Here is an 18,626-nt window from a genome sequence, read left to right as displayed (position 1 = left end):
ATGGAAAAGCTCCAGTGAACAAACATCCTCTACAGTCCTGAATATATCTTCAACCTGTTTTTTTTTTCTTGATGTTAGATTTAAAAGTGAATCTCTGATTCTTCAACCTGCGCATATGCCAAAGCCGTCATTACAAGGTGGAGCAAATCTGCTTCCAAGGCTTCTATGGTGCTTTCTGCATTTGATACATATTACACCAAACACCTCCAGAGCCCTTCATTAACTGCACTGCTTTCATGTTCTGCTGCTAATAACTTTCTTTATGCAGAAGTCAGCTTTGTCATACAGCAAATATGACTTTTTGAAGAACTTGCTTAAGAGGCGTTTGATGTATTCTCAAAGCCTACAAAGATAGGCTGGTGGTAAGCATTGGTTCTAGAGCGTTTAAAAAAAAAAAAACCAGGGAAAATTCAAGGAACAAAATAACTGTCAACAAGCTGCCTCCACACATAAAAGCCACCTATTCGCACTCGAAGAATGTAGGAGGTCTGACAAGCGATTTCCAAATCCATTCACTGTGTTTCTGTGACATTTGAACGAGTGTGAATAGCAGGCACGGGGCTGAAAGGCAGTAGGGCAGAGTGAATGACTCTGCCTGCACTTGCATTTGTATTTCTCCTCCAGGTGGCCCTTGGACAGGGACAGCAGCCCGATCTTCATGGACAGCACTCGGATCTTGCCACTCCGGCCCCTGCGGACAGCAGGAAAGAAGAAAGGTCAGAGGCACCCAGCGGCCAGCGTTTCAAGCCACTGAAAAAAACTAGCTGGTTTTTTAAATGAACAGATCCTGTGGTGGAGTTTACTGACACAGACTTGTTTTTTTTTATAACCATATTATTCTACTGCCTCTGCTGAATTAGTCTTCCTGACCACTTCCTCACTGAGGCAGTACAGTGGCTTACAGTACAGTATATTTTCCATCAAAAGTCATAATAAACCTTTGAAGCCTATTCTGCAAATAGTACCTTATATGGGTGTAAGGATTATGACTATTTTCCCACTGATGTATTGATACAAAAGCAACGATACAGCTGTATTGATGTTACATGCGAAAATCCATCCACACCATTATTTTTATGTATTTCCATTCACATTATTGTTGCAATTTGGATGGAGCAAGATCGCGTACCACAATTCTATTTAAGTTTGAATATTCGGCCTTATTTTAAAAGCATATAATGAACCAATGTCTAGATACTCTAAATTCCTTTAAAAGCACAGAATAATTTTAAGGTTACGTATAATTGCATTGTACTGAAATGTGTCGTAATGTGTCAAATCACAATGCATCATATTGACGTGAAGTCTTAGCTATATTACATCTTATACATCACATATTGGTTATATGTTAATATCGTATCATATCCTTTACAAGTCAGAGGATTACACGCCTAACACTTATCACATACAGACAAATCAGACTTGGTTAAAAAACACAGATAGCTCTATAAATGGATAATACATAAACTGCATGCATAAACTTGCCCTGGGGTCTTGGCCCAATGTCAGCAAAGCAAATTGCATTAAGATCCACAGTGGCAACACTGCCCTTTGGCTGGGGAAAAGTGGTGACAGTAGAAAAGAGCGATGCGTACGTATCGTAGACGTTGAGAAGCCAGTTGAGACACATGTCTACGCAGAGGGGGACGTTGACCAGGTCCTTGTGGTTCTGTTCCAGCCCGTCGTATATGGTGGTCAGACAGTTGATGACGTCAGGGACATTCAGCAGCTGGCTGTTCTGGGTCAGCTTGTGCTGCTCGAAGGTATTCTGGGCCACGTTCAGATCCAGCAAGTCCACTGCAAACACATGAGATGACAAGCGTTCACTTCAGATCCCTCGTTCTTTCGTTTACCTCACCCCTGGGGAAATTTGCTCAGTGAATATTAATAAGAGCTCATCAAGCAGAACCACATTTGCTGTTTCATGTGCTGTACAATGAATGTTCATTATGGTTAATGTGGAAGTAATTACACCATTCCATATCTGGAAGCGCAAGGTTTCAAATATGAACTTCTCCGAGTCATCATTTCTCAAAAACATATAGCACGTAACCACACACCATAGAATGGAAAATCTGAGCCGCGCAAATTTAATTAGGAGGAGAGGAGTATGACGTGATCTCTAAATCACATTATAAAATGATATACTATACATCCTCTCACAGTCACGGATCATTCTTGGCTCTCTAAGTAGTGTTCCATTTGCCCTGAAGCTCGCCGATGAAAATATCAGGGTTAAATAAACCTTTTAAAAGCTGCCAATGACTAAGCTCAGTGCCTCTACAAACATATTTCTGAGGAAATTTCCCAGATATGAAAGTATGCTGGTTATATGTTATAATGCCCAGAATGTAATACGTGAAATTTTTGCAGGAACCAGGGCTTATTCAGAATATGTGTTGGAGCTCAGTAACATGCTGTATGAGATAATGAGGGACCTGGTTGTATCTAGAATATATGTAAAAACCTGGACAAAAATATGATAGCTGCCAGTCATATATAGGATTAATTCACTAACCTGCCCTTATGCAGGACACCTGCAGTAACCTGGTCTTATGTAGAAGAACCTTAGTAACCTTGTATTATGTATGATACCAGCAATATCCTTATCTTATGTAGGATATCCTGGTCTTATTTAGGATTTCTGCGGGGCGTTCTGCCCCTGTGCACTGCGCAATCAGTGTGGTGGAAACAGAGACCCAAAGCATCACCGAATGCCTGTTATATTCAAAGTGACTCCAGAGCCCCATGCATACAAACTGCAAACATTAAATTCAGCTGCCCTTCGATTCAATGCCAATCAGACTCAGAGAATAGCAGAGACCACTGCAATTTTCCTACAGTTTGTCTCTGGAGCCCATAAACTCTGCAATCCAAATCAAATGTAGAGACAGAGCCGGCTGCATTTTGTGAGTGAGGTTGGAGTGGGCAAGGTACTTCAGCTCAAATTGCCTCAGTAAATTTCCAGATGTATAAATGGATGTAAATGGGTAGGAACATGTGAAAAGGAAAAGCTATGGGAGTCACAAAATGTAATATAACACTCCAAAAAAAAACCCCTAAACCTGGAGCTCAATCAGCCTGGTCTTCCTCTAATGCCCTATATCATCACTTATTCATTCCGAAATTCACAAGGGAATACAGAGGTACCACAAAACCAGCTATAGTCCATTACACAGGCCTGACATTCAAATTCATTGGACGGTTAATGAGAAAGACAAAAAAGAAATCCTCAGGTTAAGCCTCTCTAGGGACAGGCTTCAACCTTTCGACATTAAAATGTCTCAATCCCAGCCTCACCTAATGACTGCAGCAGTACAGCCATCGACACCGCGTCTACAGCTGTTTTAAGTTTCTCCTGCGTAATCTTGCATCTGATGCACTTCCCACCTACCTCGCCAACAAACAAACAGTAATTAAATCCCACACCTGGAAAGCTGTAATTGTCTCCTGATTTCCACGCTGAGAAGAGTGATTAGCTCTCCCTGCAGGTAATTATGACTACAACTTAGCGACGCGTCATTTGGCAGACACTCTGTCTGATTGATTCAGCTAAAGAAAGCTCTGAGATGACAGCCAAAAATAAATATGTTCAGGCTTAAGGTATAATCTGTACAAGTCAACTACACCTACTTTTGAAATTGCTAAAAAAGAAAACCCATCCAGATGCTCTGTCAGCAAAAAAAAAAAAAACATAAATGAAAATCAAAATACCTATATACAAGTTCACAGGTAGAGTACATTTACATGTAACTAGCCTGTGCAAATGGTCACATCCAGCAACAGCACTGGAAAAAAAGACACTCCTGGTAGCCTCTTACATGTGGTTGACACTTGATCCGGGTCTAAGAGGGTTCGACACCTGTCCAAATCATGGTAGGAAACAAGCACGTGTACCCAGCAGTGGCTAAGGGCAGGGGGCAGCTGGTGCCAGACCCCATTAAGGGAAGTGCTATTAAGCTGGGAGAAGCAGGAGAGGAAGGGGCGAAATCAAAGTAATCATTAACTCAACAAGGAGCAAAGCATTCTGGGTATGCTAAAAGCATACACTTTTCCATTTACTGGATTTTTGCCAGGGGTGACGCTATCGCTGACATGATGAAAGGTGACGCTATCGCTGACATGATGAGAGAGAGGTTTCCTGTCAGAGCTCTAGCTTGGCTTACATTACTATAGATTTCCCCTGCCTATCCTTAATGCATGACCAGAGAAAATGGCTACAGTGCAGAAACCCTTTGCAGAGTGAATGTGTTAGCAGCAAGACTGTACATCCCATGTGTGTTGAGGGAACTGCAGCGGCTCAATCACAGTGCAATGTAGCTGTTACCAAAAGAACCTTGCAGGATCAAGTCCCAAATGGGCCATTACTGCTGTACCCATGAGCAAGGGACATTACCGATATATTTGGCTGTATGAATGAATACAGCAAGCAAATAAATAACGAATCACTCTCAACAGTGCAATCCCCTCTGCCCCCCGCAGCTCCAATTGCCCAAACGAGGCTAGCAATATCTGGCACTTAAACTGCCCAACCCTGAAAATGGGCCCAGCTGGACACAGCAGAGAAGGGTCTTGAGTCCCAACTAAGTACCAACTGAAAAAGATCAGGTCTAACACCAATTACTGTTTTGCATATTCGAGAGATGGTACACCTTTAAACCATTCTTCTGCTTTCACTACCCAGAAAACAGAGACAGAACCCTCACAACCTCCAATTAATCATTATTATTTAATTGCATTATTTATTTGGCAGCTATCCTTATGTGATTTTGCTTTTTTTATTATGTGCTTTGTTCACAGCTCCAATGGCTATGGCCTACTGGGGAACCAAACCAGCAGTGTTTTCTTCACCAACACACTTACTCAACCACTTCTCCTCACTGCCACCTGTACTCCCCTTTCCTGTTATGCCATGACAATTTTACTCTAATTAGTTACTCTAATTAATTAACCTCAAACAGATATGCAAATGAACAACAGGCAGTTTATTTAATAAATTCTGCCAAACACTTTTCAATTTTCACTTTTCTTCACTAATGTGCCCTGTCTCTCAGATGGGGACATGATAAAAATACCCCGCTTTCTGTTTTAATTGGCTTGCCAGGCATTAATTGACATGACAAACACATGAAAGGCAGTGAAGCACATCAAGTGATCACAGCTCATCCACTAGTCTAATAAAGGCCCTGAGGAACTGGCATGAGAAAACAGCATTAAGTCCACCAGGAGATGGACTGCACTGGGAGAGGTTTGATCAGTGAACAGCCAATACCTTCCCCAAACACTGATTAATCAAGTGGTGCTACCATATTCAACTAAATAACCTCAGTGCTAAAACATCTGAAAGGCTAAGCATTAAAAACATACTTGATAAGGCGTTTCTGAAAGTATTTACGACATCGGGTAGACTACATGAATTTGAAATTTTATTTGAAGTTATATCAAGTTTTTCTAATTTATGCATTGCTACCTACAATAAAAACTTAGCAAACCAAGTCCTCTTCATCGTTACACAAAATGTCATGTTGTCTCTTTCATTCTGGCTCTTCCTTGCTTTTTCCATCACTCGCCACTTTAAACATTTAAAAGAAAATTTCCTATTTCTCAGGGACATAAAGTATGAAAAGCTGAGAGAATGATGCCACATTTGCATCAGATTAATTTGTTCAAAGTTACAGTATACTCTTTTCCTGCAAGTAACCTGCTCTAGGTCTTTCATGCAGAATGTTGACACAGAGTAGTCCATAGCTTGGTGTCAAAAAGTATTCATGCAAGCTAATAGCTAATTAGCTAGAAGCTAACAATAAAAGACATAGCCAGCTTGTAACTCTTCAAGCTGCTCATGTGGGCTGGCAACCCATAGTTTTCCATTTGTTTAAGGTAGAATGAAATTTTAGTCGCAAAATGGAAGAGAGTTAAACACTTCTGGCAATATATCAAACTGAAACATATTATTCAACAAACATCTTACTGAGTTTAGGGAAGTACAGAAAAACACAGTTTAATGGCTCTTTAAAGAGTGATTCTGAATAGACCTGTGATTAATATGGAATGAAGTCTATATTATTTTTTGTTTAAACAACATATTTATGGTTAAATGCTTTAAGTGCAGGGTTAACAGGGCCTTTAAGGACTAACCTATTATTCAGTTAATCTTTATCTTCCCTAGCCTCATTGTTCTTCCTTTCCTAAATAAAGCACTGCTCTGTGAGTTACAGATAATTAATTCCTTAGTTCAATGAGAAACATTAGTGGGTCTCTACTGTCAAACGGGCATTGCCGACGCATAACTCCCGAGGAAACAGGCTTGTTTTGGACGGCGGACTGAGACTGTGGAAAGCTGATTCATAATTCAGAAGCTAACGGCAGAAATGTAACCTAATTAGCTGTATAGCGGGAGCCCCGTTTGTGTGTTTCTCTGTGTGAGCTCGCTGAAGAAAACACTTCACCTCCAGATACGCAAGGCGAGAGGAGAAACTTCAAGACGTGGCACAAATCCCGCAGCCGCATTTTCTAAACTGTGAGCTGAGGAGGTCCGTGACTTCTTGATGAAATTGATGCGATTATCATGCATCTAGCCCATGCTCAATTTTGTTTAAGAAAATGTAATTACAAAACATTTTCTCAGTCTAATAACAGCATGTCTCTCCGTCGTACATGCCCTCTGGTTCTCCCGTCATCTTCTGAGGAACTGTGAGAGCGTGACAGACCCTTCCTGCACATCACGCTATTTTCAAGCCTTTTCACTGCCTATAGCCAGCTGCTGCACACTTGCCATTCCAGTTCTCCAATATCTATGCATCACATTCTGGTTACAGATCCTCTGCACACAATGACGGCATTTTTATTCTTCTGCAATTCCCTCAGCAACACTGATCTCTGACAAGTGTTCCGCAAGTGAACGCTTCTGTGTGACATCTGTTAGTCTGCACTTGTGTGGCCAGGGAGCGCAGGTGTAGGAAGCAGCCGTCAGCCTCTTCATTGATATATTATTGATACGCCGTGGCTCGAGACAGTGTTCTTCACAACGCACTTCAACGCAAAGTCACAAAACCACTATCAGCTAGCAACTTCACTGTGAAGTCAGTCTGACCATGGTATTTCATCTTTATAGACACTCTACATTTAACATACACTATCTTCTGTTCGTCTTTTTTGCCAATACTATGTCTCACAGGGCATTTGTCTACATGATTGTGCCTGTTTGTGTGTGTGTGTATATGTTTGTGAGAAAGGGAGATCAGTATCAGAATATCGGTATCTATCAGTAACTACTACACTTTCACACTTGGAGAACCAAGATAGACAAGTTCCTCTTTAATAAACTGTGCATGGTGTCTCACCCCGTAGATGACCTTTACACTAGGGATTTAGACACAAGTGCCAAAGCTTACAGCTATTTTTAGAAGAAATGAAAGCAATACTGGATCACAGTATTCGACGCCAGCCTCAACAAAATAAGATGGGTGAATACTGCTTATAGATAGCAAAGTGTACACGAAACACACACACACACAGAGCTTAGGGGAAATAAATCACCAAAACATGGCATTTGAGATTGAATCTCAAAATGACATTAACACCTGCATCATCTGGCCTAGAATTCCCATCCGTAATTTTCTAATGCTTTAGTAATCTTCTAGTGATGTTGTTCTACAGCTTTGGACTTCGATCTTAATTCTGTTTTGGGGTTTGAAAAAGATGGAATGGCAATGATCCCAACCAAAAATTTCTGCTGTTGGGCTGTGATCCAGTATAACATTTTCAGTCCAAATAACAAAGTACACATTTCAAATATTTCACTTAAACAGCTATTTGCTTTTTTCCCCTGAAACACTTCACAAATTGAATTGAGCAAACTATGCCGCAAATCAATGTATTTACCAAGACAGCAAATATATTGACCATACTTTGACTGAAATAGGAATTATAAATGTAAAAAGTACATTTTCATCTTTAACAAAATACAGTATCATCAAGAAATCATGCCAAGTATTTGATTCAGGCGGACCAGCAAAAAAAAGCCACTCTGATGCCAGCGCTGAAATGGAGACCAGTGTCCTTTCAGAAGAGACACAGAAAGGGCTGACCATGGACACAGACTCCAACAGTGACATCACACAGACACTTACAGCACAGTGCTTTCTGTAGCCGACGAATCTTCATCGCAGTTCTGTAGGCTGAGAATCGCACATTGTTCAAGTCACCTGGAAACGACATGGGAACAAAGTAACATATGTTCAGAACTGAACAAGAAGAATTCCCAAATCATCACTTAAGATGGATGTTCACTTACGAATGTCCCATAATCCTCCTACAAGAAAAAAGTTCACAAAATCAGAAACTACTGCATTGCATAATGCAGTCTCTTGTCTTTTTACGGGAACTTACCTGTCCATAACTTAATATCAATAGGGAAACTGTTACCCTATCTGCCTGCACCTGATGTGGTAATGTCCTCACAGTTATACAGTCAGTCCAACCAGGTACAATGGTGCCACCTGGGACATGGAAGAACAGACCTGGAGCCATTCAAATCCAAAGGTACAATTCCATAAAACCTCTCCAGGTACATACTGCCTTGGACAAAGTAATTTTTGGAGGTTCCCTCAAAGCAAAAAAAAAAAAAAAAGACATTTCTTCAGGACCCTTTCACAGTCTCCTATCACCCCATGTGATTTTGCCTGAACCACAGCACTGCAACCACCTCGGGACAGACTTTTCCTGCCTGTTTTTGATCATCAGACTCCTGTACCACAATGGCCCTCTAGCAACAAGGGTATGCACAGATAAAAGAGAGCCCCCCCCCCCCCCCCCCCCCTCCCCTCTTTTTAATGATGGGTCCCTTCTGTTAGGGCAGTGACACAGGGCCTCCTGCCAGCCCAGGTTTTCCCCGTGGAGGACACCGGGCCTACTTTTTCCAGCACTCTGAAAGGAGCTTTTGATTCCTGAGCCTGCTGTGACCCATATCATGTGAGAGGAGGCACGTCTCTTTGCCTAATAAGGGTCACACTCTCCTTTTGGAAAAGGTTAGAAGGCAGGCAGAGCAAAACGCAAAATAACAAGGCAAAGCATACAAAGGTTACAGCACATGCCTGTGCAATTACAGCCAATGCTTAATGGCACCTTATTCAGAGCGAGGGGGGAAGGGAGGGGCCGGGTGGCATGGAGGAAGTGCACTAGTTATGTTTTACTCTTTCTCCTGTCAGTCAGACAAAATAGAATCATTTGCTTTACACCACTGATAGGCTGAAAGAGAGGACTGTGGGTAAAAAAAACAGAGGACAGAGGAGGATTTATACACCTACAGATGGTGCTTATTTAAACCAATTTACAAACTTTAAACATGAAGTTTCCTCTTCCCTGCAATACACGGAGGCTACTGTTTATGGCCCTGAGGGAGGCTATCCCCAGGTTAGAGAGGCACATCTCAGTGCATTTCATCTTACATACACCTTGACCACAAATCCTAATACTGGTGCTGTCTGAGACAGAGGGGCACTTATGATTGGTATATTTTTTGAGAAGAAAACATAAGACTACAGCAATGATGGAAATTCAGATTAAAAAACATGAGCAAAGATGTGATGACGGTTAATTGGTTTTAATTTCGCCTTCAAGGATTTGCTAAATATTTGTTCAGCTGAACCCTGGGGAAAGTGCTTTCAGAGAGAGCCTTTCCATTTCTCAGTGCAGATCCATATTTTCTCTAAATTAAGAGTCTCTATCACATTCGTGCCACTGATGTTTGGAGAAACATACCCAATCACCCAATAGTTTTTTCTCTTGGACATTCTTATTACTATTATTTATTCATGTATCAGACAATAGCATAGACAGTTGTTATGGCAAGACACCCAGAGTACATATTAGAAGAGCTGCAAGACCAAGGGCATGGGTCATAGCACATCTCTGCAAAAAGCAAGGATACCCCCAATCCAATATAAGTATGTGTGGGTGTGTGTGTGTGTATATGTAAACAGTGCTTAAAATTATGATAAAAGTCATGGCACACAGAGAAGATAATCGTAATATTATAGCATGCATAGTGTCTGGCAAGGACCCATAAAAGCAAATGTGAGAGAAGCATAAATTTCCATCACACTGACACAGATACTGCCTAAGCATTATTCACCGGAAGCTGTCCTGTGGATGCTGAAGTGTTAACTGTTAATGAGGACGTGATTTACACCAGAGGGGTGTGTGACTGAGCTTTAAAGAGGAGAGGGGTGTCGTGTCATACCAAGTGACTGGAACAGCTCTGTCATTTTCGGATGGTCCCAGCAGGTCGTCTGAGTCTGATGGCTGAAAGACATCAAAGAAAAGACGATGCGTTGAGTTTTCAATCCGACAAACACGCTTGTTCCAGATTCCACATCACGCCTGTCCTCACTCCACTCCATTCTGATGTCTTTGGTTCAATCTGCACTCCAACCAACACATAATTCAGTTTTATGGAATGTCTTGTATGAAAAACTACGACATAAATATACCCAGGCATTTTACGCCATTGATATAATTAACAGTGCAAATAAATTGTCTTAAAACTGTCAAATGTGTATGCAAACATAACTTTTTTTTCGGATTTGTTTCGGATGAATCAATGACAGTACTATTCCTGCAGCTGAGGAAATTCTCTGCATGACTTCCATGCCTGCAGAAGTTGTTTACTTCGGTGCTTGGATAATGCAATTCTGAGAACCACGGATTGAGAAACAAAATACTCCTGTAGGCTTCAAATCAGCGTCTCACTCATGCCGCGCTGCCCAAGGAGCTCATCTGCTCCGCAAAATGTTTTAATCTTCTCATCACACGTCAGACCTCCTTGCTATCTCCCACCACAATTAACCAAAAAATAAATAAATAAAACCATGCTGGGCAGAGTTTTGATTCATTGTTTGACATCTCTCACCCCAAATTCATTTCGTGTACAGCTACATCTTACAGCTGCATCTCTTGAGCATCTAGCTGTAAGATGTAGCTGTACATCCACATGCAGATGGGCAAAACAAAATGACAAGGCTAGAAGGAAAACAGCATTTGTAACCAAAAGCTACGGTGCTTGTATTCCCAGGCTTACCTCATTACCGTGAGATGTTTTCCCGATAACCATATAAAATAACACTGCATCTTACCGCATTTGTGATTTCTTAAGTGTCGCATGAAAGATACGGCAGATATGTGCACCAAGGGACAAGACATAAAAAAATTGGATCAGATCCTAAAATAATGCTGACAGGGTACTACAGGGAAAAGGCCTCGGCTGCCATCAGCAGGTGTTCATTATTATTCATCATCTATTCCACTGGCTGGAAGTTTCTCACCTAAGAAATCTCTAAATCAGCTGCATACTGGTAAGTCCTCCTAGGGCAACACAAAGCACGTACTTCACTTGGGGTTTGAACCTATACCCCATAGGAACCCATATGCAAAGCAACTTCCCAACTCAGCCTGGCTCAGATGGACAGACCCCCCCCCCCCCCCCCACTGAGCCTGGAGGCTGGAGAAAAGTCATCTTGTGAATGCTGTTTTGAGGTTTTGAGAGAGGGCCTTTTATGTTACTAAAGATACGTCTGAACGGTTTGTCTAGTAGCGCTGGTGAATTCCTGCCAAGAGCATTCAGCATAAACAACATAATAGTGTACCATCAACAGAGAGCGTAGGAACAACATCAAAGGGAATTTGGGATGAATCTGAGATGTGGAAAGACATGTCTAAAGAGCATACTGTTCTCTGGCTGCCCTTCCTGATTTACATTAAGCTACTCCCACTGAACAACAGCCTTACAACAGAACACCAAGGGACTATTCTCAGCACACTGTAGTTATCAGAGCACTGTTTGTGCAGTGTTGTACTTTCTCAAGATCCTCACCTTGAAAAAGTAATAGAAACGATGATCTTCCTGCACATTTATGGGTGCTGACGCAGTCAGTTTAACAAAGTCCCATGGCCAAGGTTTTCCATAAAATGCTCACCATGGAACACACAACTCTTGATACATTCCAATTAACATCCCGCCCTCAAAAACAAGTGCTAAAAATGAAGAGAGTGCATTTTGAGATCCATGAATAAATACATAAATATATACAAGTGAATACAAATGGACATATTACCTCGTTCAGGCACAGTATGAATCAAGGATATACATGCGGTGAGGTGTCTCCATGGCCCTTGCGTATTCAGCCATGGTGATGTGTTTGCACTGTGGGTTAAGCCAGCATTTTCACACCACAGTGAGGTGAACTCCTGTGGCTGTGTGATTAGTTAGCAAATAGCTTAGTCTCCCTGGCAGAATCTGATGGCCAAAAAAATGCCATATTCTCCAGCTGAGAGTGAGGGCGGGTATACCAGCAACAGCCATTTGTGTTCGAGCTGAATGGCACTTTACAATCCTAGAGGCTTTGTTTCTCGATTCAGTGCTGCAGTTTAATGCACAATGAGAAGCTTGGACACCGGTTGTACTTAATGCTTCCCCTGTGCCCTTCAAGCAACCCTTTTTGGAATTTTTAATTGCACATTATGTTCGTCTCACAGTGACAACCTCTGCTCTCACACACAGAAACGAGACAAATGCAACCCTCCAAAACACTTGGACGCAGCCAACAGCTGTTTTTCACACTACAAGTCCCACAATGCATCACAGTGAAGGAGGTGCCAGGTAGAGGGAGGGTATATTCTCCACTGACGTCATCAGGGTGGTGACACTAGAACAGACTGCTGACATACCCATCCCTATCCTGACAGAACAAAGCCAAATTTGTTCTGCTGCAGTAAGCTCCCAGTCATCATCAGCTGACAAAATAGCAAGCTTGAAAGTCAACGGTAGGAGGGATATAGACCGTTTAAAAAAAACATACATGTATGTATATGAAATATATTTATATGACCAAGAAATAATGTACGAATCATTACTTCTGAATGAAAAAGGTGCTTTTTAATAGTATGCTGCAGCAATCTCTGTATGCGTTTGTGAGAACTTCTCTGCAAGAGAAAACTGATGTGGTGTTTTGCACTGCTCCACCAGAAGGGGAAAAAAAAGGCAGAAATAGTTTTGCGAGCTAAATCTGGCTATTGATCTCACATAATGAGCGTGCTTACAAAAACAACATAACAACATCTACCCTGACATTTCCTGCATTACTTAACTGAAGTTCCTGCCTCCTCCTCACCACATGAGCAATAAACAAGGAATGAGACGTGTCCATAGAAACACTTCCTGAACAGCCAGTGTGCTGATACATTGGAAGTGTACCGAGGTGTATCAGCTGTTGACTAACAGAACTTGCCTTTATGTAATGCCTATTTATACATCTGGATATGTACTGCGGTTATTAAAGGTTTAGTGTTCAAAGTTGCAATACCTGTGATTCACCTCAGAGTTAAACCCCTCTTTTGAGATACAAGCCTGGTCCCATGGGTCTCCAGTAGGTGACTCCATGATACACACTCTGGCTCTTTAGGCTAAGGCTAGTCAATATACTTCCACACAAATCCCCAGCGTGAGAGAAGCCACACAACACATAAGGAGGTAGTCTACAGGGCCAGCATCTCAACTCAGAGAGTTTGGCCAGTTTTGGAGGACTTCAAGCTGACATTTTCAAGCTAATTAGCAGCAGCAGCAGCAGCCGCAATGGTCAATCCACTGCAGGACAATGGCAGCTGTTACCCTGTTACATCCCAGTCCATCAAATTCACAGATTTTAACTCCCCATCTGGTTCTCTGCCAGCCTTGGCCTCTGTGGGCACACTCCCTCACACTAGTTGTCCAGTCCTTATCCACTCCACTGGAGACATGACGCGCCCATGCCAGCTTCTTCCTGTAGCAATTACATTTTCTGCTTTTGTCTGCTCTCTTGCCTGGGAGGCTCTCTTCCCCACTATCTGTTGTCACGCTGAAAAGCACCGCTAATGCAGTGGCAGATAGAATAAAGGAGAGAGTCCCTCAACCTGCCAGACACTTGATTAGAGTCATCAGTGAAGTGTGTCATCGTGGAGATCTAACAGATGTGGCTGGTTTCAGAACAAGACCCTGAGCTTTGCCAAGCAGAAATATTCCAACTTGAACAATATTATGTTAATTACATTTTAAACAATACTCCTGTAAATAGAATTATGGAATAGCTGTTAAAAAATCCTGAGTATACAACCAATAAGAATTAAAAAAAAAAATCCTACAGTACAAGATGGCAAACCAAAACTAATAAATGCTGTCAGGTCTCTCAATGACATATTTTAAAACTTCACTCTCTAAAAATCTGCATTTTCCTACTCTGTTTCTAAAGTGCCTTAATCCTTTGAATTTCATGACTTAATGACGGTATACTACGAATCACACTCAATGGAGTGTGAATCATTTGAGGACAAAATTATAAAGAGACCTGAAGGAAAAAAAAAGTGTGTAACTTGTGGAAACTCTTACTAGCTGCAAGAGAATTTATATTTCTCTTCGTCAAGTTTGTCAGTATATGACACTTGGAAAAGCACTGCGTCAAGCTACTGCTTTCACCCTGTGTAAGCAGGCCTGTGTCACCAATTCCCTTGCCGCTATGTCACTTCACATTTCCAGGATCTGGGGCACGGTTTAATTTATTCCCTTTTGTGTGGCTCTGGAGGTTGCTGATGAGAGACAAATGAATGTGTCAAGAGTGATCCACACACAGCTCTAATTTCATCACACATTAAGTGACCTCTGATTAACCACATTCCTTTCTGGGTTTCCGCTAGCTTACTGCCGAGTCAGAGGAGTAACTGTTAATTATCGACGCTGCAAGCACAGTGCAGCATTCTAATCAGTGAGAATAAAACTGGAAAAATTCAATAGGTTGCTTCATTCCATTGTGGTAATTTTCCATTAAAGAGTACACCATTCGGCACATGGTAAGCCCCTGCTGTATGATGAAGGACTTCTCTGGGCCATATGGTGGTGATAACCTTGCTGACAGGGATTGGTTCAGAAATCGGGCACTCAGAGGACAACATATGCAAACCCAGACAGATGTTGCTACCTCATGGAGCCTTTTAGAGAGCTTTCCCTTTCATGTCCCATCCTTTCAAATACAAGCTCCTGGGCAAAACAAACTACAGGTGTTCAAAGGACAACTGTCTCTCCTTCGGCAGTGTATCAGGGGTGGCTGGCAAGCATTCTGTGAAAATCTAGATATCAATGCTAATCTCTCCATCTCGTTAGAGAGAGTTTAGTGAGAGATTAGTGAGAAATATTTATGCACACAACCAGCAGTCTGAATGTGAGTGCGATGTGATGTATGATGAAGTATCTCACAAATCGATGTATTGTTGGTGCTGTATTACAAAATACTGTAAGGAAAATGGATGAAGTCTATGTGCGGGTGTTGCTCTTGCAGTGAGCCCTGGAGTCACAAATTTTTACAAGGACATACCAATATGTAGTATCCCTAATATGGCCAAGTGAGTAACAGTAAAAAAGGAGACTTACTTGATGTAGTATGGAACCTTATTTTGGGACACAGCCCTCTGCCATGGCAGCTGCACTGAGGCTGAGAAGAAAAAGGAGAGGGTCTCAAATTAAATAAAATATGGTACTTCAAAAATATAAAGTTGCTGCAGATTGTACCTGTCATGCCTATTTTCCTGGCACCCTGCAGTTCCAATGAATATGGCTAAAACAACAACACGTTTTGCAGGGATTTTCTGGAAATTAAAAAGGTCAGAGAGATTCTCAAATCTATGTGTACCAAAGGATTTTATGGATTTTTATGGATCTTCCCAGTGAAACTGGAACACACACTGTCATACAGTATATATAAAATACAGAACTAACAGAATTCAGCTCCTCAAAAGTGAAAATTTAACAGATGTGGGCTGCCACAGCCATAAAGGGATAACAAAATCAAGATTCCTGTTACATCTAAATGACTGAAATATTCATCTTTGTTTCCTCCAGATCCTGTTGCATCACTCAGACAAAAGAATAGCATTTGACATATGAAACAAGGTCATCTCAACTGCGGTGTTTCACTCATTACAGTCACAGAAACATTTCTCCTGTTTCTGCCCGTCCAGCCAACAATCAGATGGGAGTGACTTCCAGTCCCAGTGTCAGATTACGGTGCAGAGAGGATGCTAAATCTATGCAGATAAGTGCTGAAATATGAGGACGAGAGGTCCAAAGATACGCCACATTCCTGCCTAATTCCCGCAAATGGAGAGGTAAGAGGAAGCCGGCTTCCCACTTTGACTTAATGGCTGCTTCATCTGCAAGGGAAGCGGAGGAAGTAGCACATTTAACCTCTGAATCATTAACAGGCAGGTTACGTCAATTTGCTGAGGCCTGTGCATGTCAAGTCTGTTGAAGGAAATCAGAATTTCAGAAAGGGCAGAAAGGCAGGCAGTGGGTGGGGGTGGAGGGGTTGGCACCATGGATCCTTACTGGACAAGAAGTGCTGGGACGAGGGTCCAAAGTCCCGGTGGGCCTCCTGCAACTGCTTGAGTCTCTCCTCTACAGCCACCTGCAAAACAGTGACACACCACCACACTTTGAACTCTTCTGCAGAGACGCCACCCACAGAAGGGCAAAGCAGCGCCTGGAGCTAGCTACTCAGGAGCCGCAGCCGAAACTGTGACACAGGGGGGCGATCAGGACTGAGAGCCCCCCCCATTGATAACCTACAGCAATGTCTGCTGTGCCCTTTTCAAACTTAGCTCATCAGGGGCTACACAGGTGCAGGCTTTGAGCAAAACAGCCGCACCCTTCCTGCGTCTAAAGTGTCGATCAATGCAGTTTGGTTATACCAACAAGGAGGGTGGTAAGAGCTCCCCTAATGCCTTCAGGGCAGTAACAGACTCCCTCGTGCTAGCTTTATTGATTAGACACTGCGTGAACATTGCCGAGTCTTTTCTAATCATGAGGAATCCAGCAGAGTGGTGTCAGCAGTGGGACTCTCCCACGGGTCCCTGCTGTAAGAACAGCCCCTGGGTCTTTACAATTACTGAAGGAAATACTGATTTTTCTTTGTAGACGTGGCCCTTTATAATCAACTGAATGGTACACGTATGGGAATCAATGATCCTCATCCTGACTGTGGCGAGAGCGAGAGCAGTCACCCCACCCAGCATCTGTCAAACTTAAGAGCTTAAGTTGAGTGCGTGACCGCACTGAGCAATAATCAATTTCCAATGGAAAAACAGGCTGTATGTTTCCAGTCAAAGGCTCATTGAATGAGACAATTTGCTAAAAGCTAACAAAGCCGTTCTGGTGCCCTGAACAGCCCCATCAATAAGGCCCTGCCCAAGTGCATTGTTGCTGAGATTTCTTTACCACAACAGGGTATTAAACATTTTCAATAAAGGCATCAAAGTGACATGAATGCTCAGGCGTCTCCCCTCTGTCAGTCTCTGACAGCTAGTTCTTTCACTTGTGCCCCAGATTTTGATACAAAAACTTTCTATAGTTCTACTTTTGCCTAAGTTGAGAAAGAGTTTTCCAGATTTGAATTGTTGAATATAAATATATTTAATTGTGAGGCTGTGAACTGTGCTATTACATTAAAATCCTGTCAGTTTTTGGAACAATAAGGTTGTTTATGTTCAAAGGGCAATAAAGGACACTCTTGGCCACTGTGTAGTCCGACAGTAGTTATTTGATCTCTGGCTCTGGAGTCAGGGATACGTTTACTCCCATAGGGCATTGCTTTTAAAGGTGGCCTCATTAGCATTGTCCTCCAACAGCTCTGATCAATCACACTGTGACACTCAATAACCGAACCCAGTGAAGTCCGTTACAAGTGCAGCGATATGCCATGCTGGGAGACAGGACAAGGACGTGCATCTAAAACGCAGGGGCCTTCACCAGGGGCAGCGGGCAAGACCAATGGGAGCACATATTCTAAAAATGAATTTTATACTGTCACATTCTTTAAAAAAAAAAAAAATTATACTGATGAAATACCCAGGCTTTACATGTCTGTCACAGAGAAACTTCTGCTGTCAGAACATCACCCCTTCCTTTGTCAAGAACTGCATATATATCATGGCTGGTACTGGCATCTATGTCACGCTCCAGAGCTCAAAGCAAATACAGGCCCTTCTAGACATAATGAGCTTTCTTCAGGCAGGGTGTGGGTGCTACTGCATTTGACCAGTATTTTACCGCCTCGCTGCCTGCCCGAGTGGCAGACAATCTACAGTCCACCTCAAACTGAAACGCTCGCTCCCAGTCTCACCACGAAGGTAACAGTAGCAGGCTCAGTACTGGGTTTGTGTTTTGATTGGTACGAAGCGCAGCCCTGTCGAAAAAATAATAAACCTTGGGGATCTGCGCTGCCAGTTACCTCAGAGCATCTGTCAGTCAGTGTGTGAGTACAGGCGAACCCCAAAGGACCCCAAAGGTGTACCCCACCTGCAAGAGTTTCCAACGCATGTTGAGGTCGTCGAGCTGCCTGGACGTGTTTGAGGAGAGCTGAACGTCGAGGGGCGTCAGCTGACTGGCGAGCTCGTTCACAACCCGCACGTCCTGCTTCAGCGGTGCAATCTCCTCCCTGAAGGCCTGGGGTTAAACACAGAGGGCACCAGTCAATGGTTACATCGGTCATGCAGCAAGTTTGTCTTTTGCTATGTGGATATTACCAAATGCAAAGAAAAAATAAGGA

At 42.5% G+C, this 18,626-nt stretch overlaps 1 protein-coding gene across 6 annotated transcripts in view; it reads right to left on the bottom strand.

Moving 5' to 3' along the window:
* The window catches only part of utrn (utrophin), a 181,854-nt gene that overhangs the window by 29,173 nt on the left and 134,055 nt on the right, over positions 1–18,626 (bottom strand). For all 6 annotated transcript variants that reach the window (XM_036549529.1, XM_036549532.1, XM_036549531.1 and 3 more), the window contains 7 exons: positions 18,377–18,523; positions 16,409–16,487; positions 15,455–15,515; positions 10,244–10,305; positions 8,133–8,207; positions 1,596–1,797; positions 606–691 (listed from right to left, as the gene is read on the bottom strand). In XM_036549529.1, the coding sequence (XP_036405422.1) occupies positions 606–691; positions 1,596–1,797; positions 8,133–8,207; positions 10,244–10,305; positions 15,455–15,515; positions 16,409–16,487; positions 18,377–18,523 (712 nt within the window). The remainder of the gene's footprint in view (positions 1–605; positions 692–1,595; positions 1,798–8,132; positions 8,208–10,243; positions 10,306–15,454; positions 15,516–16,408; positions 16,488–18,376; positions 18,524–18,626) is intronic.

Source organism: Megalops cyprinoides, chromosome 17 (assembly GCF_013368585.1).
Source record: "Megalops cyprinoides isolate fMegCyp1 chromosome 17, fMegCyp1.pri, whole genome shotgun sequence".
In the NCBI taxonomy this organism is placed as follows: domain Eukaryota; kingdom Metazoa; phylum Chordata; class Actinopteri; order Elopiformes; family Megalopidae; genus Megalops; species Megalops cyprinoides.
Note: the sequence above shows the minus strand (reverse complement) of the source record. Positions and strands in the feature narration are given on the sequence as shown.